This window comes from Coffea arabica, chromosome 3c, assembly GCF_036785885.1.
Source record: "Coffea arabica cultivar ET-39 chromosome 3c, Coffea Arabica ET-39 HiFi, whole genome shotgun sequence".
In the NCBI taxonomy this organism is placed as follows: Eukaryota; Viridiplantae; Streptophyta; class Magnoliopsida; order Gentianales; family Rubiaceae; genus Coffea; species Coffea arabica.
Window position 1 is genome coordinate 44,182,929 of NC_092314.1, and position 23,832 is coordinate 44,206,760.

The window sequence follows — 23,832 nt, forward strand, 5'->3', positions numbered from 1 at the left end:
GATGAGGTGTCACCTGCCATTTGTTGCCTTGCCTTTGCTTGGCCCCATTTCCCTTTACTCTCTCCCTCTCTCAGAGGCTGCAAATAGGCTTTAGATTCTGGAGAGAGAGAGCCCACAGAAACAGAGCCCTAACACTCTTTCATTTCCATTTTCCATCTCTGCAACCCAAAACCCACCTTACAATCATAATCCCTCCTGCTTTCTTTTCTCTCTTCTTCACCGATCTGTCCGTCCGTCCGTCCGTCCTCCAGGTAATTCACTATCGCTAAATACTACTGCTATTATTCCCTCCACCGGACTCTGCCCCAATCAGGTGTCCCTTTCTACTACTGTTAGCTTATTTTCTTCTCTCTTTATTAAAAGGGTTTCTTTGTTGGTTGTCTGGATGTCTTGAAATTAGCTCACTGATTCGTATTGGTAAGATTTTTAACCATCTTTTATTCTTCTACTGTCAGTGGAATGGATTGTTGTGTTACTAATGAAGTATGATCGGATCGGCTTTGGGTCCTTTTTTTCTTTTTTTTTTCTTTTTCCCATTTTTTGGGACTTGCTTAACCTCTCCCATCGTTTTCATTTGATCGCCGCAGGTGGGTCAGTTGGATTTCTTCCGAATTTTAAATCCATGGGTTTAGTAAATGCTAGTATCTTGTATATGGGACTGCTGCTGATTTTAAAGTGGGTTTTTTGTTTAGATAATTTGTACGGCTTAAATACCTTCTTTCCAAAGTGTGAAAAGTGGGATCTTCCAGCTTGAGCATATCAATTTGTTGTCTAACTTCTTAGCCTTAGCTGGTCATTTGTGTATACGTCTGATGTTCGCTCACGCCCCTTCCACTGACTGTCTTTTGCTTTCTACAAATCCTTACTTTCTGATTCACGTCATTCATTCGTAGTTCTCTGTTATCATTTCCAAAAATAACAAAAGGGTTGTGTCTAATTGATACCCGTGTTCGATTGCAGAGTTTACTGTTTAGGTCATTGGGTCGGTTATTACTGTTTGATTTTTAAATAACTTGGAATAATTATTTTTTGTCAATCTTGCTGGCATCCAATAAAATGTTACTCTAGTGCTTACTCAGGTGGCGCTGGTCGACATTAGAGTAGCTTATTGGTGACAAGTTAGAGTTATAAATTGGTTACTAAGTTCTTAGGGATGCCAGTGTATAGTTCTTCCAGAAAAGATAGGTAGGGAATGATATTCTGAAAAAGTTGGGTAGTCCACAATGAATTTTTATTATAATATTCACTATTTCGGTGTTCTACACTTTGACAATGAAAATTAGAAGTTATACAAAACAACAGCAAGGTTGAATCTTCTGTGAATGTTGGGTAGTCAACACAGACTATTGATTTGCTTTGAATGTTTATGACCTTTACCTAAAATGTGTGAATAATAGCTTTCTAATTTTTTTTTGTTTGTTTCTGTGCTAACTTGTTGGCTACCTTTGCAGTCTTTTGTGTTTGGAATGAACAGTTTTCGTGGTTTCTTCCGAAGTTGATGGTTGCGACAGTGATGTATCTCAAGTGAGCCTTCATTTTCAAGTCTGAAGACGGGCAGAAGCATTTGCTTCTTATGGATCTTTCCATCTTTTCTTAGGTTTTTTCCTCTTTGAGAAGGGTATAGTGAGGGTTTTTAGTTAGAAGAGACACAGTTGCATGTTTTTATTATAGTGGGAACCCTCTGGTTAAAATTGAGTACAGAAAGTAAGGTGCTCTGTTTTGGTGTTTCCCAATTTGCTGGTTATTATGGTGCTTCTGTATAAGAATTGAAGAAAACCAGTTGCATTATTAATTAGAGTTGGTTGAGGACAAGGGTGCAAAAATGCAAGATAAGAAAGTTTTTGTAGTAGAAAACCCAAGCCTTAATATGGGCAACGATGGGCAAGGTCCTCAGTATAAAATGGAAGTTGAAACCAATGAGACCAGAATTGCTAGTCGCCACAATGAGATTGCAATTCTAAGCTCAGATAAGGATGAGAGAGGCAGTGGTGATGTTGTATTTTCAAGTGAAGCTCCACTGGTCGTTAAGGACTCTAGGAAATCCAACAGAGATGGAGGATGTTGTAGTTGTGGAGCTAAGAAACTTAAATCTAGATTGGTTCCTACTGATTCTGAGCTGGGTAAGAACGAGAAATCTGGGCAAGAAAAGAAGCTCTGTAGGCAAGACAGACTGGAGTTGAGTCGACTTTTTCAAGGTGCTTTGAGTTCCAATGACTGGGAGCTTGCTGAGAATCTGATCTTGTTGGCAGATCCACAGACTCTCAATGATGCATTATGCATTGCTTTGGATTCAGTTTGGTTTTTAAGCACCCAGCAAGAGTTGTATGGAATTACTAGATTGATTAAAAAGGTTATAACGAATGGTGCATATGATTTCACAAGAGCTGCTCTCAGGACTTCATTTCTTGCTTCCTGCGTTTCAGCATGTCAGAGTCGAACTATGAGTCTTGCAGATACTGTAACTGTGATGGCACAAAGGTAAAAACATATCCTTTTTCTCTTCCTGTACAAATATGGTACTGCAACAATGACTCATTTAGCATCAGTGCATGTCATTTATAGCATATCAATGTGAAGGTCTTTTATTACATCAATCTGTGATGGCGCTAATTTTTCTTGCCTTGTTTTGGTATTTTGTTGTCTATGTTTACTGTCATACATAGTGTGGCTTTTAATAAGATGGATAAAGCCTTTCTGTGCTTTGGTGTTCTAATATCTGGATTAATTATGTTTGACAGAGTTTTGGATTTCAAGTTTCATTTTTATTGCATTTTTGGGTTTTTTTCTTCATGGTGTTGCCTATTATTTCCATTTCGATTCCTCATGATTGTGCAATGATACGCTGAGAGGACATGAGTAGATTTATTTTTGCTTTTAATGAAGAGTGTATTACTGGTTTGTTTCTGTGATTTACATTTTCTTTAAGGAATATAAATTCTAGCATTCTGAAATTTGTGAGTATGCCATGCTAGCCCATACTTTTGGCATCTGGCGTTCTGCATGTGGGGGATCAATAGTGGTTAAGTGGTGTACAATATCATGTTCTTAGTGTTTTTTGTTCTCTATTTCAATGGAGAGTCATGCTAAACCGCAATCTTGGTGCAATGCAACTTTCATATGCAGACCTTGCTGTGTCTAAAGCAGTATGTGCAAGCTTAGTAGCTATGGAAGATATGAAGAGAGCTGAAATTTGTATCACCTTGTCCTTGTTATACTTCACTGATCTGAGCATTACCACTCCTCAGATGTTTGTAGGGTGAATTAACTTTCATTTTTCCTTTTCAGGCTGCATGAAAGATTGCAGGAATGTAATGGGGACGAAATTTTGAAGGCAGAAGCTGGAGCAAAGGTTCAAAAGTTCACTGAATGGGCTCTTAAATGTATAGGGTTTCACTCTCGAAGCCAGGGAAACAGGGATAGAGTGGGTCAGAACTCTGCTGTGGAAATCCAACTACAATTGTCTGCTTTCAAGACCTTCCTCGATCTTGCAGGAAACCACCTGACTGGAAAGGACTTTACAGAAGCTTTTGATGCAGCTTGCTTTCCGCTTACTCTCTTCTCTACTTCCTTTGATCCTGGATGGGCCACAGGTACTTCTGCAAATGCAATCCAAGGTTTGCTAGCCATGTTAGTAGAGGGTGGTGCAGACAATGTTAATCAATGTTTTCTTGAAGCATCGCGTTTTGGAAGCACAGAGCTTGTTCGTATTCTATTACAGGTATGCTAATCTGGATCTATTGAAACTAGTTATTGATAATCTTTTGTATTGCATGATAGAACTTAACTTCGCAATTTGGTCAGGTATTTGCTTGTGTTGACATTAATATTAACCTTTTTCTTTCAAAGTATTTGTTAAGCAGTCATATTGGCAAATTCTCTTGACTTGCTAGCAATTCCTGTATATTTTAAAACATGGCTGAAGCGCTGATAGTAGATTTGTGTAATCTTCCCTCTTTAGGTATTCACTGGGGTGAACCACAAGTAGTCCTTTGGCCTTGATATGGTTTGTTTGGTGATTTCACCTGCTTTCTTTTGAACTTTTGAGTACTATTTCATGCTTACTCTACCAAACCAGTTTTAAAGTGACAAATCAAAATTATAAGAAACCAAAGTATGAGTGCGCACAAATCTTATTCTACCCGATGATGTTGGATTGTTAGAGATATTTGCAATTTGGTGACAATCTTGACCAGATTGGTGAACTTTTCTCAGCATGACTATTAACTCCATAGCATTCAAACCATCATTAATATACTCAAAGAAAATTGGCAGGTCAGCACTAGGGGATTTACCAATCCATTGGCAGTATTAAATGTTTAAGGGTTATGTAAGTTGTTCAAAATGCTAGGTAACATAATCTTTCTTTACAAGTTGTTAAGAGAAAGTTTTCTCAAGAGTATTTTGGTATTCGGGAAGATAGCTTCCTCAAATTTGTTGCAATTTTTTCTCCTTCTTCTCAAGACATAACTTAGACAAAATTCCAGCCTCTATAATTTCAATCAAGCACATTTATTATCCTCCAGAAACTCTGTTAGGAAGATATCTGATTCAAAGTAGGTTGCTGAGACTGCACTCCTTTGAGTACCAGACAGTGCTTTGTGTTAACTTGGGGGCAGTATTCATGCCACAGTTAAGATTGATCTCGCTAGTTTCTGTTAAGATTGTGGTATCACATTATTCTCTTAGTTCAGTGTGGGTGCTATAATTAGATGGAATGATAGTCATTCAATTCTTTTAGGCAGTTTACTAGCATTTTGTCCAAAACTTTCTGGTCTAGTACTACAGTTGATTATGATGGTTGACGTTTTGGAATTAATGATCTTGGTGTTGTTATTGAGCACCTTTTGGTTTTTGTCTTGATTTAGTGGTCTTAAAGTTGGATAGATCTTTGTCTTTTATTTTTTTCAAGTATGGTTTCTGCGCTGCTGTACTGGTCTCTCATTCAGTCCTTTTCTGGTTGCTTTATTTCTCTCCATTGACAGATTGCTCAAAGGAATAGCTTGGATGTTGATGTTGACCTGGCTTTGGGGTTCGCTTCGCACTATGGGAAGATTGGCACCATGCAGTGTCTAGTGGAGGAGGGGAACGCCATGGCTTTCTTAGGGCCTTTGATGAGGGCAGCAGAGAGGGGTTGCATGCCGGTGGTTCAGTGGTTTGTTGAAAGGGGCTGCAGAGACATGGAACTTTGTCTTGCTCTCACGGCTGCTACCTCTAGCAGTCAGGTTGAGGTTGCTGCTTATCTCCTTCCTCATGTCCCTAAGCATATCCTTGCTGCCTTGAGTATTGAAATTCTCAAGGCTGCTGCTGAGCGAAGTGGGAGATCACTTGATGGGGTTTCATTTCTTCTTCAATCGGACTTCCTGGGTGAACCTGCTGCTACATATGCTGTTGCGGACAGCATTGCTAGATCTAATGATGAGTCTGTTGCTCCTGAGCTCAGGGCTTTTCTTAAAGAGCATTGGTCAGAGGCAGCTTTTTTGGATGGATTGAAGCAAGGACAAGAACATTACATGAACTTGGTAAGGATAGTGAAATGGGGCGAGTCTCCTATTTGTTTAAGGGATCTTCCGGGTCCCTTGAGGGTGGCAATAGCATACCTGCCGTTGTATAGGGAGTGTAGGAAGGCAGGAGGCTGCTTGTTATCTCAGAGGCGAAGAGGCCAGCTTGTGGAGGCGGCAAGAAGGCTTGGAGGTGTGGAATTGGAAGAGGCAAGCCAAGGAAGGCAGCTACTGGCTGTGTTGGAGCATCATCTTCCTTCATTTTTGCTCAACACATGAGATGTTGCCTAGTGAAATGGTTTTCTTTCTTTCTTTCTTTCTTTTTTTTTTTTGGCTTTCCCCAAAATTTTGGATCTCCTTTTTCCGATCCCTATCGCTTGCTCACTGGCATGCCTTCTCTAGGCATATAGTATTATAATAAAATGGTAGCTGATCAAGCTGAAAGTTGGCAAAGTCCACAAGGTCTGCCACTTTTCTTCTTGCCTAGTTATTTGATGTTGTATTAGGTATTAGGTTTCTCGAAATATCATACCTTCGATGTGTATGTTAACTTTTCATGTATGTGCAAGAGAAATTGCATTCAGAAGGTCGGTATTATGATAATGCTCGTGTATATTTTCTGTCAGTTTAATATGCTGTTGATTTGCTTTTTGATGCTGCCAATATTGCTGGTGCTGCTACTTTGATCCATGAGTTTATGCAGATGCTAATTTATTGTACAAACTTGATGAGAAATGGACGACACTTGGAACTTGCATTTAGAGTTCTAGGCAAGCTATATTACTACCTCAATTGGAAGGAATTTGTGTAATCTAATCTTGTGCAAGATTGTTGCTCAACTTCGATTTCAGGTGTTTGTGGAATTCTTTGGATCATTTAAGAGAAAAGATTGGCAAAAGCTTTGGGATCAAGACTTGAATATGAACTTTTAATGGATGTTAGTGTAATGAAATTAACCAACATGCTTAACTCTTTTCTTGTGGGAAGTCTAATGGTTGACAAACTAAACATTAATGTATGGGGGTACTTTTTGTGAAATGGAAAAAGTTGAATATCTTACTATTAATGTTATGTTATCAAAGTGATGTAATTGTATCACATTAAACTTTTTTTTTTCGGTTGAAATGCTTGTTTGTGATAATGTATTGTTGATGGGCCAAAAAAAGTGCAATCGAATTTTGACTTTGAATTGAATGAACAGTTTGACGTTGATAATATAAGTCCTTCCCTTTCTGTCTCTTTTTGACTGTGAATTGAATGAATAAACAACTCATTCAGCGACTGAATTTAGGGTTGAAAAATGAATCAAACTACTTGATACTCGAATCCAACTTGACTCGCTACGAGCTCATTTGATTTTAATTCGCTAATTAATCAGACCAAGTTCAAATAACATTCTGCATTTGTGACTTGTAAGCACCTCTTTTGTGTTTACAAGGAGAATTAGCAAAATGCCTTTGGGAAGTCTCTATTTGGTAGTCAACCATTCCAATACATCCAGTTTCGGCTCCATCCAATTTTAAAAGAAAATTAAAAGAGACTACCATTAAGGTTTCTGCAAATGCTATCTTTTCTATGATTGACAATCTAAACATCTAGAGAATAAATTATCTCAAGTTTATCAAATGAATAAAGATGAAAGAAAGTGAGATTGAAAAATACTTGAAATGTAGGCAAATGATTGAGGGACTAATTATTATGGGGAAATGATTTTAGCTAATCTGTCACTTATTTGGTAGATTGAATTTGAAAATTTCCATCATGCAAGTAGGCATTACCCCATTGGTATATAGTCAATAGATGACAAAAATTGGATCCATATACATTCTGTCAATCTCTGATTCTACCTGTGTTTTTCCATGCAAACATGACCAAATTTTCATGTTGTCAAAGGGCTAACCATCCCTGATACCTTTTCAAAGCTTCATGTCAGGCCCTGATCATCCCTCTTCCTTGAAAGAACAATCAGCAAGAAGATTGCAAGTCAGCTTCCCATGGTCCTCCCACTTTCTGAGCTTGACAATAGACTGCAAAACTTGGTTGTATACATTCTGTTGATCTCTGATTCTACATGACAACAATCGACTGTTTCTATACAAACATGACTAAATTTTTATGTTGTCAAGGGGTTAACTAACTCTCGCGGACACTTTACAAAGGCTGCATGCAAAAGTCCAGATTGCCTGTCCTCGCCGAGAGAACAACCAGCAAGCAAGAAGATTGCGAGTTTACTCGCGTAGTAATCCTCCCACTTTCTCGGTTGAAAGAGCTCTTGTTATCACTTCTCTCGATGTCAGCATAGAGAGACCAAATGTGTGGTTCGTCAGATATGCATTTGCTTAAGCTAGCTGCAATTTTCTCAACCCCAGCTGATAGATCAAGATGGTAGCTGAGATCCCAAGGAATTTTGAACTACCTGTTCTTTTAACTTTTAATTTGCTGAGATGGCAAGAATAGAAGACATCAAATGATAAAGTAACACTAGAAGCATTCATCATCTTCTCCATTTGCCTTTTGGTCCAGTGTATCTGCACGACACCATTAGGATGCTCTAAGAATCAGGTTTTTTCTAACTAAAAATTGCAGAGGACTATAGTAGAGGGATTAACTGTTCCCATATGAGTCATGACAGCAAGGTCAGATCAACTGTGCAAAAAGGTTAGACCTTCCAAAATATCAATTCTTCAATCTTTCCAGCGTGGGAAACTGTTGGAGGCGTTCACCAATTGCTAGCCCTCTGTACCCAAATGAAGAAAAACAAATTCGGTGAGGAGTGTAAAATTGACACTAGGTTCTCAGAAACTAATTCATCCTAGGAACTTGACATGGAGGTTATAGTTCATATATGAAACTCTAAATAAATATGCACGATTTATATGGTAGGGATGGAAAAAAAGAAAGCAGCAATGGTTTTAGTAAATATCTATAATTTGTTACAAAAAGTCAAAGACATGATCACAACTACACGATCAAAATTTTGTTCGAGTTAGATCCAGCCAGAACGCTAAACCAACTTCCTTGAACAGTAAAATTATCCCAGTCAACTAGCATAGAGTACATTATAGAAAAAGAACGTGATTCAGTTACCGGCATATCAGACTGATGCATTCATTGTCCAAGAGGCCAACTGGGTGCCCCTGATCCTGAACAACTGGTACTTGACTCATACGATGTCTGTACATCAGAGTTTGAGCAGAAAGGAGACTCATATTTGGTGTTACAGACAGTGGTATCTGACACTCTTCTCCTTCAGGTGCACATACTTCAGATACTGTAAGCTCCTAAATATCAAGATGCCAATAGACATCATTCATAATATAAAAAGGAAAGAAAGCTAATATTCAGATACTTTTAGCTGGAAAGCAAAATTCATTTCATGGTTTAACATGCACGCTAACAGGTAGTAATGCTATCCTGTGTGGGCTCTAGTGTTGTCCCCTTGCCTTAACGTATCAAGTAACCAATTTTGTTTATTTGGCTTTTTCCTCTTCGCAGTTAGTTTCCTTCAAGGAGTTAAATGCACATAGCTAAGATCTCTCACTGGCATTCATCTCATCAATCGTTTATTCCATCTGGAGAGATATGAATGGGGTCTAGACTTCGATTTTAGAATGTTTTCCGGAATTTGTGGAAGAATTAGCTATTTAGAGAACAGCAGAAAGCTGATCTTTTCCTAAATATGATTTGATAATGATGCAGAAATCAATGATCAAAAGCATTCCAGAACCCACCTTAGGACTTTTAGTTTTTGCCTTTGATAATTCAGTGAATTGTTGTATATTAGCAAGAGTAAGAAGGCCAATCAGAAGATCCTTATCATCAACTATGGCTGCACAAGATTGCTTCTCTGCTAACATGAGCGACACTGCTTCTGCTACTGAAGTGCTCATCATGACTGTTGCATAGCGGGTTCTCATGGCCTGTGCGACCAGAATCCTATGCGTGATGCCATTTGTATTATCATTGGGCCCACCCAGATAAAGTAACCTCCCAAGTTCACCAAGGTTGCTTTCATCTGATGCTTTTTCAACAACAGAATTGGCAGAAGATACAAGTGGTGAGCTGGAGGAAGATATTTCAGGCTGCTGATTTAAAAAGGCATTCTCATTATTGACTTTCTTTGTTCCCACAACTCCCTTTCTTCTTGTCTGCCCAGATGTAATCCATGACGACAGCCCCACAGCTCCTAGAAGGGGTAGAACTATCCGATAATCTTGTGTCAACTCAAAAAGAAGCAAAACTGCTGTAAGAGGTACCTGACATACGCCTGCTAGAGTAGCAGCCATACCAACCTGTGCAACAAACCGGAGTGAAGTAATATTATCAGAACGTGCCAAACAATAAAAGCTTTATAAAACAACAGCATGAAGATAGACCCTTATAAATCACAAATATTCTGGTTTGCTTATACGGGTACATCCTTCAGTAAACCATACGGGTATTCCAGCCTAACTAATCCACATTAGACAATGATTGATACTATGTTATGTTGTTTTATCCAGAGCCAAGATATGATTTTTCTCATAATTATACCAAGGGTACATTGATCATCTAAGACCAGGAAACTTGATTAACACACAGAAGGAACTTCTGACAAATGAGGCATCCCACGATGTGAAACTTACTTCAAGACACTCAAATTAGGTAATTAAGAATAAATTAAGCTTTCCGGCATGTTAAGGTGAAGGAAACAAAGTTAAGGCAGTCTCTCTATAACAAACAGATAGTCTTAATAATGCTAGCAACACCACCGCTCAAAAATAGAAAAGAAAGAAATTATTACAAAGAAGTAGTAACTCAAGTGAAGAAGTGATGGAGAAAAAAAAAAGCATGTGAAGCCCAGAAGCAACTGTAACAGTAAACTTTTGCAATCTTCAGTACTCATCAAGCAGTGCCCATCTTGGATCCATTTATCTAGAAGAATTTACTTCCCTCTCGCTGTCTCTCTCCCTCTCTTTCCTTTTAAACATTACAGTATCTGGCTGACAAATAGGAAATGCTGAGGGGACTTCTTGCGCTAGAGATCCAGTTTCAATTAGTTGAAAGGGTTTATGCTCAACTTTAATAGTAAACCGCATATACGATATGAATCTTAATCAAGTTTTCCTAGATTTATAGCTGCGGATGTATTCCAAGAAGAAGGACAAAATGTAGGCAAAGTAACCACCATTAAATAAAGATAACCTACATCAAGGGGATCAAATGACAAAAATGCGTGAGAACTTTTCAAAAGATTCACAATATCTAACTTTTGAAGAGGTAACTCGAGAGAGGCTAATGCAGCAGGTTTGGATTCTGTAATGTGAAGTTGAATCTGCTTTATCACAACAAATGGAGCACGGTACAAAAAAGCAAGCACAGTAGCCAAAAAGGCTAAAAGCTTGCAGCATCTCGCCACATATGGCATTACAACAAATATTTTGAAGGAATTCTGCTTACAGCAGCTCAAAACCAGAAATACAAGGTTAGATAAATTAAGTTCATGGTAAAGGTATTCAACAAAAATAGTATATTTTTCAAGTTAATATCTAGCCGCCTATGAATTGTATAAGGAGTTGTCATACAACTCACCATTATTTTTCACTACTTTGTAGCTAATGAATTTTGAAAGGACTCTTAGGATGTAACTCTAACTCAAACAGATATTCTAGTAAGGCATCAGTACTCTGCAACGGAGTCCTAACTTTTGCCATGTAGGGATTTTCAAAGTGTTGAATGGGTCATGGAACCTTATTCTTCTTCCTTTTCTTTTTTTTTTTGTCATTTGCGCATGCAGCTGGCTTGGTTTTGAGCAAACAATTCTTCAAAACTGGGAGATGGGAGCAACTGAGTATATAAGGTAGGGGAGGAGACCAGATGGAAAGCAGACTTTAATTCTGAAACTAAGTATAAGGGGTTAAGGAACCAAAAAACCTGATAGTGATGCCCATATAGGGCTGGTTCACGGAGAAAATCATCAATTTTGCTTTCATTATCAGTGGTACCAGAAGGAAATGTATGCTACCAGCAGTTTGACAAGATAAGGGTCAAGGACATCAACCCTTTAGCATTGGATTGTAAGAGTATGGAGATATAACCAATCTGAACTATCCTTAAGGGTACAGGACATGCCAGGCCATAGAATTCTTCCCATCTTTTTCTTTGTATTGGTTTGAAGTTATTCTATAGCAGGTTTAAAGAACTATTTAAAAAAAGAAGAAGTGAGGGTTTGAAGATTAAAAATCCTACCAAGAAATTAGAAAAAGTCTGTAAATGATATTTCTGTCCAAATGCTTAGCCCAAAAAGAAGAAAACTAGATAGCCCCATGTGCTAGAAAATCATGATTGTGAACTTGCAATGCCAAAGAGGGTTAGTCTTATTGGCAGGCTTTGTTATTTGGAAAAGGAGATAGCGTGATTTGGAAACTGCCAGTTATGCACTTTCTTGGTACTGAAAGATGATAGAAACACAATGGACTTACTTAGTACAAAAACTGTGGGAATTGTCTATGTTGAAAAACAGGGTAATAACCTGAATAAAGAGGCTCAATAGCAATTCTGTGTATCAGTTAAGGAGAATATAATCCTTAGGTTACTTTACCCTATATGGAATTTCCACATTAAAAAAACAATAGCACAAAAGATGCAAAAATAAATGAAAGAGAGAAAACGAAAACATTGATTTGATCTCAATACATGCAGGGCACACAGATCTACTGGAAGATAATATCATTTGTATCATTCTTCCAACAAATGTGTCATTGCAAAGCCAAGAACCTCAAAGCAATGCAACAGATTGACATGTTTACAAGTCTGGAGGCATATAATTCACTCATTAGAGTAACTAAAACATACCAGGCCGTATGCTTGTGGTGATGCAACTTCCAAGAAGGGTAAATGAAAAATTGGATTGGATTGAGAAAACACAAAGCTAACAACTTTTCCATATGCCATTCCAGTAGCAGCACCAATAAACAACGATGGTGCATAGTAGCCTCCAACTAATCCAGATGCCCGACATAGAGAGGTAGCTAAAATTTTGACTGCCACAATCTGAAGCAACAGATTGACAGAAAGAACTTCCACAAGAGGACGAGATTCTAATAAAAGGTCAACATTCTCAAAACCCCAGTAAAGAATTTCTGGATATGCTAATGCCATTAAACCAACAGTGAAACCACCAAATATGGGGAAAATGGTGTTTGGAACGCCAGTAATCTTCTCAATATTGTCGACAGCTACTCTCATAAATGTTGTGCATTGAGATAAGGTAAGGGAAACCAAGCCACACACCGTACCCAGCAAAAGATAAAGAGGCAGTTCTGAAATGAAAGAAAAGATTCAGGTGCCTTGGTGTTAGCTTAGCAGTTAAAAGCCTACCACTTTCTAGTGTCTTGTAACAAATAACCGAAAAGAGTGATAATAACAGATGTATAAGATATCACCTATAATAGAATTGCCTTGAAAACTTAGATAGTTCAACATGAGGCAGAATTCCTCATCCCTATGTAGGAGACACAAAACTTCTCTTCTCAATTGCATAACAGTGAATCGAAACCGGATGTATTGCTTTTTTTTTTTCACAATTCTTTTATTCGTGTAGGTCAGAAATTCATCAACAGTGTTGAAGCCTACCTTACATTTTAAAAAAAAAGCCTTAAAATACCTGAGCTGGTAGATGTTTCATGCATTTTTTTCACACATATTTAGTCTAGCATCCAATATTGCAAGATTGGGAGAGAAAACACAATGCCACAGAGGGACACACAGTTTTTTGAAATTAAAACGTTCCAGTTTCGAGGATAAACTCAAGTTCCTGTGGGAAATAGATTTTCCAACAGAAAAAGATCCTGAGGTAGCTCTTAGCGTTACAGAATTTCTCTGATGATGTAGAGAACATAATCCACTTCATCCGCTTCAGATGAAAGCTCATCTATTGTACAGGTTGAATTCAGAAGTCCATTGACATTACATGCTCATGGGCCTCTTAAGTTTCAAGTTTGTGTTTTCTCCATGACTTCCTCTCCTTATCATTGTGTTGAGATTGTCTTTATGTAAAACCTAAATATCATGTCTGTAACAAGCAAATTAACTAAAGGTACACCACTAATCCCAGGAAAATGCTAGCCTAGAGAAAAAATAGTGGAGACAGCAATACCACATTGAAGATGACATGTTTGTAGTCAGGAAGGGAGGCTTTTCTGGAAAAGGAAACACATAAAGAGACGGAATGTGAGTATCAGAATGAACACTCTTTGGCTTGGTATGTAATTTATTTCCTCCTCAGCCTGGTCTAATTACTCCAATGTATCAGAGATCTTTGATTGGATCTGCATACTTTAGGTATTAATTAAGGAAACTTTGAGCAAACAAGAATGGGGATTACCACTTGGTGAACGGAATTCATAATTTGGCACTATAAAGGCAGGTTCAGAGCCAAGACCAATTTCTGAAACTACGGAAGCTATCACAGCACTAAGAATGACCATTGAAGTTGTATTTGTCAATGAGGAGGATGACTCTACTGGCGATGGCCACAACACGACCTCTACTGCAAAAAAGCAGCCTGCAACAGCTGCATTGAACCCTTCAAGGCAAAAGGAAGTCAAAGAGATATTGTTAACAGATGACATAAAATTCTTATTTACATGTAACATAAATTCAAACTCACCAGAGCTGTAACAGCTTAGAATTGGGAGGTAAAGTAAATGAAAATTTCAATGAGAATGATCTTAAGGACAAGAAGATGGCAGAAGAACAAGACGGTAAGAATCTTAAGGATGGGAAGGATGTTGATGAGATGATGGTTCAATAGACAAGAAAATAGTATAACGCTGATTGCCACTGATTTTGTCTCCAAGAATGAGCTAGGTATGGAAATTGTTGCTGGCTCTACATAACCATTGGCATGTTAATGATGATCAAGCATAACATGCAAGTAAATAACAGAAGGACAAAAGAAACAAATTTTTGAAAGAAACAGAAGTGATTTTATAATCATGTCTCAGGTAAAGACAACAATTACATAGTACAAATATGATTGCCGAATGACTTCTCCAGTTCTGAAGGGAAAAACATGTGTGATTTTAGTTGATATAAAGCCAATAGGAGCATAAAACTATGAACATCATAGGCCTTAAAATTTCCTTCCGTTTGGATTTGGTTTCCTTTCTCTAGGACTTAACCAGCCATAGCTGAGTTTTTTCAAAGTTTTTGCAACTGCAATCTTTTACACTAGTGCAAGCATGACAACATGAATTAGTGACATTAAACACAAACCACTGTTGCTCAGAAAAGAAGTGCTGGCCAGAGCACAAACAGAAATTGATATTAACACCAATCCACTGTTTGTTAAAAAAGAAATGCTGGTCACTGAGATAAATAGGAGAATTATACTTTCATTTGAATCTAATAGTCCAAAGTTCATGTATAAGGTTATACCTGTGGTATGCAGAAGACAGATCACATAGTTATTGAACAAGAAATTCCAAATTCACCACAAAAATGCATTTAACTCTCTGTCTAGAAGAAGTGTCTAATATGCTGATAAACTGAAGTTTACTTGTACAGAAAATCAACCATATGACACTGTCAAGCAGAAAGCCAGAAAAATGGAGGAAAACCAACCAGAGGCAATTCCAGCAGCAGACCCTGCAGCCTTGAGGGATAGCTTTCCCAGAGAACTGTTGTCGAACAAGGTACCCACTCCCTTGGCAATAGATGCACCTATCTCAACACTAGGACCTTCTGGTCCCAATGAGTTCCCAGTGCCCAAGGTGATACAAGCAGCCACTGCCTTAAAAATTGGGTCTAGTGTTGCTTTTACATTAGATGACAAATTCCAATTCTTGGGCTCCTCTATAGCAGTTTGGAACAGCTTTAACATGCTAACCAACAAACCCCCACAAGCAGGTATTAAAATAACATGTCCCCATTTTACTCCAATTGGCTCCTCTCTTAGCCATGAGGCACCTCGATCAGGAATTCCATCCCAGAAAACATGTCGGATTTCATCCACCTAAACGAAAAGGTAAATCTGCTGAGCAAGAAACTAAAGCAGGCCATGAAACCGGTTTCCTTCAAAAACAGTCGATCCCAATTCAAATAGAATTTTATAGCTTGATTATGCCAAGTTAAATAACTAGAGGTATGAGATGGAGTTTTCAGGGGATGCATGATACCTTATAATTATTAACCATGCAAATGGTACAAACAGTTTATGTTTCGCAAGGCCTAACTTGCTAAAGCAACAGAAGAACAGTGAACTTTATTGAAGAGTCAGTTCTACATAAAATCAAAATGGAGAACATTAAGGAGATGGATTCCAAGAACCTGAAAATCACTGTTGAACTATTCTTTAGAGGCTTGGATAAGAGGCTGTGCAAATGAAATTGCAATATTCAAATCCTCTCAGGAAAATAAAATTTGAAAATCATATTACTTCTATCTTTGCACATTGGCTGTTTATAAATTTGAACAAAATAAGACCATAAATTGCCATCAAACTAGTGATATTGCAGCATCAAAAGAAATGAAACCATTTCTGGAGGCTACATGTGAAATATTTTGGACATGGCTTCTTTCAAGGAGGCAAGTTGGTGTTCTAGATATTGGCTGGATGTTTACTTACCACTTCACCTTCACTCTGTACATGGGGTTGCGTATGTTGAAGCATCTAAACTATCTCACTGATGAGTGTAAATACACTAGCGCCAATATTGCATTGCTACAACTGTGCCAGCTCCCTTTTTATGCAATTTAGTCCTCAGATTCAATTATGGGGATAAATATTCTTCATATTTCTTCAAAGGGTCAATCTTGAGACATTTTCTTGACAACTTCTTGGAACTTCTCATTGCAAAATAATTGTCGGCATTTCATGCCTGTTTCAACATCCAAACAATTGCTTTCCGCACATTATAATACATGTTGCTTCTTAGTTGTAAAGTGTTTACTGCTTATGCAATATCGACATTTCACCATCGCTCTCAATTTCATCATTTTATTGATGGACTATAAACACAGAAACTATGAATGCAGCACCAGCAATGCATAAATGAATAAGAAAACCTGATCACAAAATTGAGCAAGGTAGAAGCAAATGATGAGCACACAAATTACATCTGCGTGTTAGAAGGGAAAAGAAATGTGCAACCGTCAAGAGATTTTCCAGCCATTATACACTGAAAAATGCCAAAAAAAAAAAAAGTATACTAGGACACAGATTTTTGTAGAAGTTCCTTTTCCTACTTGTATCCAGAACCTCAAAGCCTGTAAACTTTTCTTCTACAGCTCAGAAATTTTTTCTTCAGGCAAATGAGCGACAGGGGAATTGGGATGTCATACACACAATATATAACTTCTTCCACTAGTATTAATCCAGATTATTTGGCTTATTGCGTATTGCTTGAACAAGACAAGGCTGTCGAGTGGTTTTGGCTCTCGATGTCTTCTTGATTCAGAGGCCATGTGGAAGACCATCAAGTCCAACCAAGACACCAAGTTGTATACTGTTGATAAATATTATTACTAGTACACAAAAAAGTTGTCAGACTTGTAGATCGTAATTCTGAATCTGTGTAAGTAGACAGTGTTAATTGGCATGATGTCCTGACTTTGATTTGGTGGGATTTGGGCATTCTGAATGTAATATCAAGATTGGAAGACTTGAATGGGATGTGGATCATAGTTTCGGGTGCTTAATTAATCATCATAAGAAAACGAGAGACAGCTATTTTTGGGAGGCCTAGCCTCTAGAAGAAGGATTGTGTTAATTGTACTTGAATCAGATGAGTGAAGTAGGTGAAGAAGAATATATATTGATTAATTGTGAAGGTAGCAAGTAGTTTATAAGAGAGATGACATAATACCGCAATATTGAAGAGGACAACGCCAATGCCAGTGAAGAGACCAACAAGGCAAGCATTGATGATGGCCTTGTTTTCTGGGGAAACAACTTCTGCTTCTTCTTTTATCTCTTCTTCTGCTTCTCGTCCCGGCCCACCGTCATTTTCGTCCTCGTTGCTGTTGCCACCATTAGTATTACAGAATACTAACAAACTCCTCCTCCTCCTCCTCATCCTCCTTCCTGCAATGTTCAACTTGGTAGTAGCGTTGTGCAAATGTGACATCACGAGTGCTGAGGATTCTTTAGAACTGTGGCAAACAACAAGGGATGTCCTCGTACTACTAGAATTCAACATGGAAATGGGATATGGTGGCGGTGGTGGAGGAGTAGAACTGGGAATAATGCGGGGACGCAAGAAAAAGAAGGCATTACAACAAGAGTAGCAGCATAAGCATTGATCAATAGATGATATTGGCTTGGTGGTCGAAAGAAAACCCATCATTAATTATGACTATTATTTCCTCAGCTCTACTCTTCTGTGCTGACGATTCTTGAATTGGATACCCTCTTATAACTTGGACATGATATATAATAGTATAATACAACGTCCCTCCCTCAACTCAAGCAACCAAAAAGCTACCAACAGCAATTGGTTTGTCTTTGGATTTTGGAAGGACTAATGAAGAGCAAGCACCCACCTTCTTCACAAACCACAACTTCCCAAGTCCAAGGCAACAAGGGGTTGGTCTCCTGTCCGGTGGATGATCGGCCGACAGTTTTAGTTTAGTACATAGCTGCTGTTGTTAGGCTCAGCTGGATAACGTTTATAGTAACTTAAAAAAGAGTGAGCAGAGCTGTAGAGGCTCACACCTCGCCACTATGATGTGAATCATTATTGTATGGCTTTGGGAGGTTCACGTCACTCCCGCCCCTCAATTCACTCATTCCCAAAATGACTGACTGTTGTTGAAACAAATTAAATTTCTGATTTAAATTAAAATACCATCTCCGTCTCCGTTTAGATAAACTATTTTTTAGAGGTATTTTTTTAAAAAATTTTACTATAACAGAATTTTTATAGTATATTTTGGAATGTTTTTAAAAATATTTTGGGATATTTAAGAGTAGAAGAGTTTTTAGAATATTTTTTGAGATTTTTTTAAATATTAAAAAAAATAGACTATTTTTTAAAAATCTTAATAGTATTTGAAAAACTAATTTTTAAAAAGCTTACCATTGGACAAATTCCTTGTTACAAATAAAACTTAATACTAGTATAAGTGACATATTTAAACTCCACTCTTGAATTATTTTGTGGTCTTTGTTTCCTATTTTGGCTGCAGAAAAAAAAAAGGTAACAGCGTTCTAACAAAATGCTATTGGTGTTAAAGCTGCAAACAAGTCGAATTAAATCGAGTTTTGGTATTATTGGGCTGAGCTCGACTCATTCAGTATGATTGGCAGCAGAAAAAAAAGTAACAGCGTCCTAAATAATATGCTATTAGTGTTAGAGCCGCAAACAGGTCGAATTAAATCGAGTTTTGGTATATTTGGGTTGAAGTCGAATTTACGAGCTTTCAGTGTAAACCTCTAGGTCGAACCTATTCTGAGTTCCAAATAAATAAAAATATAATTTTTTTATTTTTAAAAATGAATAAAACATGCATGTTTTCTTAATCAATAATAAAACATTGAAGTAAAATTCAGTCACGAGGTGAGCAACAGTTTGATTTGTTTGCAATCCAAACTAGTTTTTTTTTTTTTTTTTCCCAAACAACCCAAACTAGTTTGGTACACAATAATATAGCAGTGTAAGCAGTAAAATTCAGTCAACGGGCTCGTTACTTGATTCAAGAAGGTTGCATTGGGTTTTTTTTTTTTTTTTTTTAAAATTGATATTTTTGTGGTCCAAATAGTCTTCTTAGTTTTGGGTGGACGAGGGAGGGAGAGGGGGTGATGACGTAAACATATCATTAATTTTGGTAAACCTTTTCAGTTTCAGTAGTGGTGCTGACTGCAGACTGCTGAGGAGTGATGAGAGCCATAAAATGGAATCTCTAAGCTACGCAACAACCACTGGTACAGTGCTATTGAGGTACGGAGTCAACCCCTTCTCCTTCGCCTCCTTTATTTCCGCTCTCCATTGATTTAGCAATGGATTAACTTCTTTTTCTCTCTGTTTTCTTCTGTTATTTCTTTTCTTTCCTGCTCCCAGTATATTCATCAGCAATCCTTCTGCTCCCATTTCTGAGTCTTCTTTCTTTCTGTTTTTTTTTTTGGGTTAAAAAATTATTTATTTTTTGGGTGTAATGTAATCATCTTCATATGATTTCTGGTTTGTTGGAACTTATTCTCAATGGCTAATTTGGTTTCTTCAGGACCTAGAGGTCGATCAAATTCATGGCAACTGCTAATTCAATTTCAGGGGTACAGGGGTTTTGGGTTTCTCTCAAGTTTATGATTGCTTCTAACAAAATTCTGGCTACCGTCCTTCAATTTTTAGTCTGACAAGGTCAGGGGGAAGGGCTTCTGTACAATGAGATTTCTTAGGCATCTGGGCCCGTTGGGATTGTTCAGATTATAGGTTTAATAGTAGCAATTTATGGTATAAAAACTGCACCTTTTTCGGCTGGAGGATATGATGATCTGAAGAAAATGGCAGCTGAATCCAACCAGGCTTCAAAGAATGAGATTGTAGTTTTATGCCCAGATGATAATGCTGGGGATGAGGGAACCAACGTTGTGATTTTGAAGGAGACCTTGCTTGTGCCTAAAGAGGGCTCGGAAGAATGTTGTTCTTGTTCTTGTTCTTGTGGTTGTGGAGCTCAGAAACTTAGATGTAGGTTGGCTAATTCTGATTCCGGGCTTGCGAAAAATGACAGGCTTAGAGGCCAAGACAAGAAGCTCTGTAGGGAGGATAGACTGGAGCTGGGTAGGCTGTTTCAGGGTGCTGTGAGTACCCGGGATTGGGAGCTTGCTGACAATCTGATCGTGTTGGCGGATCCACAGGCTCTCAACGACACCTTATGTATTGCTCTCGATTCGGTTTGGTTTCTCAGCACGCAGCAAGAGTTACATGGTATTACGGGAGTGATGAGGAAGGTAATCGCTAATGGCGCTTATGACTTTACGCGAGCTGCTCTTAGAACTTCGTTTCTTGCTTCCTGCGTTTCAGCCTGTCAGAGTCAAAAAATGAGCCATGCAGATACTGTAACCATAATGGCACAAAGGTAAAGACTTCTGCCTTCCTTCTGATTTAATTAGGTTCATGTAATCGTGACTTGAATTGTGCCAGTATCTATACATTTTTTTTAATAGATTATTCTACTGGGTTTTAGCTGTCGAACTCCGTTGCTGCTTCACTGTCCTATTGGTGGTCATAATTGGTACCGTATATTTCTTGTGGATTCTCTTCACTGGTCACACAGTGATTTTTAAAGAGATATCTGTAAATTTTGACATTCTGCGATCAAGGTTGATAACCTAGCTTGTAAGCCAGATTTAAATTTTGAGTTGAGGCAGATACGAGGCAGAAGCTAGCTTGATAGCAGTAGGATATTGATCTTACCGGGCCTTGTAATTTTACGCTGATTTGTGCAGCCATCTTAGTTGAGACATTAGTACTGATTACAGCTTTACACTTTCCTTCTTCAGGTTGCATGAACGATTGCGGGAATGCAATGGGGATGAGATTTTGAAGGCTGAAGCTAGTGCAAAGGTTCAGAAGTTTACAGAATGGGCTCTTAAATGTATCAGTTTCCACTTTCGTTGTCAGGGAAATGAGGATAGAGCTGGTTTTACCATTTCTGAGATCCAAATACAGCTATCTGCGTTCAAGACCTTCCTTGATCTTGTGGGGAAGCACCTTGGCGGAAAGGACTTCACAGAAGCTTTTGATGCTGCTTGCTTTCCACTGACACTGTTTGCAACTTCATTTGATCCTGGTTGGGCATCAAGTCCGTCCGCATTTGCAATTCAAGGGTTACTGGGCATGTTGGTAGAGAGCGGTGCAGACAATGTCAACCAATGTTTTCTTGAAGCATCACGTTTCGGAAGTACAGAGCTTGTTCGCATTTTATTGCAGGTAGAATATTTCAGAGCTGTTAAAAACTAGATGTCATTACTTCAGTATTCTTCTAGTTGGAGGAGCTTATCTCAGCATTTTGATGTGTGCTATTTCTCTTTTGACATTGACTGAAGTAATTCGATTGCGGTACTTCTCGTTTATAATTGGGATCCCATCAATTGACTCATACCTTCCTGTTTGTTTTCCTTTGCCCTTTTTTTTTTTTTTTAAATGAACATAAACATGCACCGGGAAACTAATGTATTGCACATTTTATGTTGATTAATTTGTTCCTTTAACATTGTTAAATTTTTTCAACTATGCAGTGACTTTCTTTTGTGATATTCTCTTATGTTGCTTTACAGCAATAAATGGAAAGTGTGTAAATCTTCTTTGGAGCATCATCACCTTTTAATGACAAGGTTGATGCTATTGGAGAAATAGAAGAACTCTCCTGCTTATTTGTTGCACTTAACATGATTTGGGAAATGAAATTTATGCTGACCTGATTATGAAAGTGTTTAGCACAAACTTCAGTTTTTACTAGAGGGGAACAAAAAACTTTTAGCAAATTATTCCACGGGACATTTTGGAGGTTGTTCATTACCACCTTTCTCTAATATCTTGGTTAAAGATAACCTGGTACATCATATTTAGATCGACTGTAGCTTAGCTTTGTTTGTCGTATTTGTTTCTTTCTATGATGCTGCAAGGTTAGTCATAGAATTGTTTGATGGTGCTAAGAATTTCTTGTGCAAAATCCTATGTGTGCAAATTTTATTCAAAGAGTTTTCATGTGTAGATGGACTTTAGTTGCATATTTCAATTGTTTTAGAGAATTAGAATACATTTGTTCTTGCAAAATTATCCTGACGCAACTTGTCCCCAGAAAGTAGTTGGAAGAAGTATAATTTAAAATGTTTTTACTAAGATTGCGTTTGTGGATTGCGGATATTGCATTGTGCTTTTTCATTTTTTCCTTGCTAGAAGAAAAGATAATCTCCGGTATTTATACTTTAATAAACCTCGGGTCCCTTATGCGTACCGTTGTTAAGTTTCTCTTAGCATGGCCCTCTCAATACTGCTCTTTGCCAATTTTGGGTGCCATTGCCGCATGGAGCAACAGGAATTAGTGTTTTCACTGTTAAGGTGTTCTCACTGGCTAGTTCCAAAGTTCTGGTTCAACTGCAACACCTGGTTATGAGTGTTGAGATTATCAAATTCTGTTGTTTTCTATTTTACACTTTTGCATAGTAATCCTAGCTGTCGAGGTCCTTTTTTGGATAAGCATTCAGACGTATTCATGTATTCACCTTTTAGAGTTGACATAGACTTTCATGATTTTTGGTTGCTACTTTTGGATTTTATTAGATTGCTCAAAGGAACAGCTTGGATATTGATGTTGACCTGGCTTTGGGGTTTGCTTCCCATTATGGGAAAATCGACACCATGGAATGTCTAGTGGAAGAGGGAAATGCGATGGCATTCTTGGGTCCTCTGATGAGAGCTGCCGAGAGGGGTTGCATACCAGTGGTTCAATGGTTTGTGAACAGGGGTTGCCGAGACATGGAACTTTGTCTTGCTCTCACAGCTGCTACTTCCAGCAATCAGGTTGAGGTTGCTTCATATCTCCTCCCTCGCGTTCCTCAACACGTCCTTGCAGCCCTGAGTACTGAAATTCTCAAGGCCGCTGCAGAGCGAAGTGGGGGGTCTCTTGATGGGGTTGCATTTCTCCTCCGCTCAGACTTCCTAGGCGACCCAACTGCTACATATACTGTTGCAGATACCATTGCTAATTCCAACGACGAGTCTGTTGCTCCTGAGCTAAGGGCTTTTCTTCAGGAGCATTGGTCAGAGGCTGCTTTTCTAGGCGGATTAAGGCAAGGACGAGAACACCATATGAACTTGGTGCGTATCATAAAATGGGGCGAGTCTCCTATCTGTTTGAGGGATCTTCCAGGTCCCCTGAGGGTTGCAATAGCGTACCTGCCGTTGTACAGGGAGTGTTTGAAGGCAGGGGGTTCCTTGTTATCCCAAAGGCTTAGAGGGCAACTTGTGGAAGCAGTAAGAAGGCTTGGAGGTGTGGAACTGGAAGAGGCAAGGCAGGGAAGACAGCTGCTGTCTGTGCTAGAGCATCATCTTCCCCCTTTTCTGGTCACTGCACTGGCGGCTCTGTAATGGAAAAGTTTTGGATCTCTTGTTTCTCGTTTATGTCTTTGATAGTAATAAAAATGACAGCTCAGTTAGAAGGCTACAAGGTCTTATCAAATTCTTATTTGCCAAGAGGAGGGTTGTGCTATATAGTATGGGGTTTCGCCACAAAATGTACCTTCGTGTGTATGTGTAATGTATATAACTTCTTTGTATGCAATAGCTACTTGAAAAGGTTGTGCTAAATTGAGAAGGTATCCAGGTAGAAGTCATTGTGCAATAGCTGCTTC

At 38.3% G+C, this 23,832-nt stretch overlaps 3 protein-coding genes across 11 annotated transcripts; 2 read left to right on the top strand and 1 right to left on the bottom strand.

Moving 5' to 3' along the window:
* LOC140037770 (ankyrin repeat protein SKIP35-like) lies at nt 1-6,123 on the top strand. Of its 2 annotated transcripts, XM_072082860.1 has the most exons (5): nt 2-251; nt 364-417; nt 1,452-2,478; nt 3,286-3,718; nt 4,983-6,123. In XM_072082860.1, the coding sequence occupies exons 3-5, from the start codon at nt 1,823-1,825 to the stop codon at nt 5,775-5,777; spliced, it is 1,884 nt and encodes a 627-aa protein (XP_071938961.1). In that variant the 5' UTR covers nt 2-251; nt 364-417; nt 1,452-1,822; the 3' UTR covers nt 5,778-6,123. The 2 variants fall into 2 exon arrangements, with proteins under 2 accessions (XP_071938962.1, XP_071938961.1); XM_072082861.1 differs by lacking the exon at nt 364-417 and having other exon boundaries at nt 1-251.
* Nucleotides 6,124-7,257: 1,134 nt separating this feature from the next.
* On the bottom strand, nt 7,258-18,189 carry LOC113735216 (chloride channel protein CLC-e). Of its 8 annotated transcripts, none has more exons than XR_003459531.2 (8): nt 17,348-18,186; nt 15,105-15,495; nt 13,864-14,064; nt 12,333-12,799; nt 9,230-9,790; nt 8,586-8,779; nt 8,108-8,235; nt 7,258-8,026 (listed from the first exon to the last, which is right to left on the bottom strand). XR_003459531.2 is itself a non-coding variant. In XM_027262215.2 (8 exons), exons 1-7 carry the CDS (start codon nt 17,825-17,827, stop codon nt 8,175-8,177), a joined length of 2,355 nt encoding a protein of 784 aa, XP_027118016.1. In that variant the 5' UTR covers nt 17,828-18,187; the 3' UTR covers nt 7,258-8,026; nt 8,164-8,174. The 8 variants fall into 8 exon arrangements, 4 of the variants coding, with proteins under 4 accessions (XP_027118016.1, XP_071938960.1, XP_071938959.1 ...); XR_011841767.1 differs by having other exon boundaries at nt 16,108-18,185; XM_027262215.2 differs by having other exon boundaries at nt 8,164-8,235; nt 17,348-18,187.
* Nucleotides 18,190-19,262: 1,073 nt separating this feature from the next.
* LOC113735218 (ankyrin repeat protein SKIP35) lies at nt 19,263-23,822 on the top strand. The gene is made up of 4 exons (XM_027262218.2): nt 19,263-19,420; nt 19,704-20,555; nt 20,980-21,409; nt 22,763-23,822. The coding sequence occupies exons 2-4, from the start codon at nt 19,981-19,983 to the stop codon at nt 23,567-23,569; spliced, it is 1,812 nt and encodes a 603-aa protein (XP_027118019.1). The 5' UTR covers nt 19,263-19,420; nt 19,704-19,980; the 3' UTR covers nt 23,570-23,822.
* The last annotated feature ends 10 nt before the right edge of the window (nt 23,823-23,832 follow it).

Excerpts from the sequence above, each read along its gene's own strand:
- LOC140037770 (XM_072082861.1), top strand. The coding sequence starts at position 1,823 with ATGCAAGATAAGAAAGTTTTTGTAGTAGAAAACCCAAGCCTTAATATG. Across the intron at positions 2,479-3,285 it reads GTAACTGTGATGGCACAAAG|GCTGCATGAAAGATTGCAGG; the intron begins GTAAAAACATAT and ends TTTCCTTTTCAG. Across the intron at positions 3,719-4,982 it reads TTGTTCGTATTCTATTACAG|ATTGCTCAAAGGAATAGCTT; the intron begins GTATGCTAATCT and ends CTCCATTGACAG.
- LOC113735216 (XM_027262215.2), bottom strand. The coding sequence starts at position 17,827 with ATGATGGGTTTTCTTTCGACCACCAAGCCAATATCATCTATTGATCAA. Across the intron at positions 12,800-13,863 it reads TGAATTCCGTTCACCAAGTG|AACTGCCTCTTTATCTTTTG; the intron begins GTAATCCCCATT and ends CTTTCATTTCAG. Across the intron at positions 9,791-12,332 it reads CACCACAAGCATACGGCCTG|GTTGGTATGGCTGCTACTCT; the intron begins GTATGTTTTAGT and ends TTTGTTGCACAG.
- LOC113735218 (XM_027262218.2), top strand. The coding sequence starts at position 19,981 with ATGGCAGCTGAATCCAACCAGGCTTCAAAGAATGAGATTGTAGTTTTA. Across the intron at positions 20,556-20,979 it reads GTAACCATAATGGCACAAAG|GTTGCATGAACGATTGCGGG; the intron begins GTAAAGACTTCT and ends TTCCTTCTTCAG. Across the intron at positions 21,410-22,762 it reads TTGTTCGCATTTTATTGCAG|ATTGCTCAAAGGAACAGCTT; the intron begins GTAGAATATTTC and ends GGATTTTATTAG.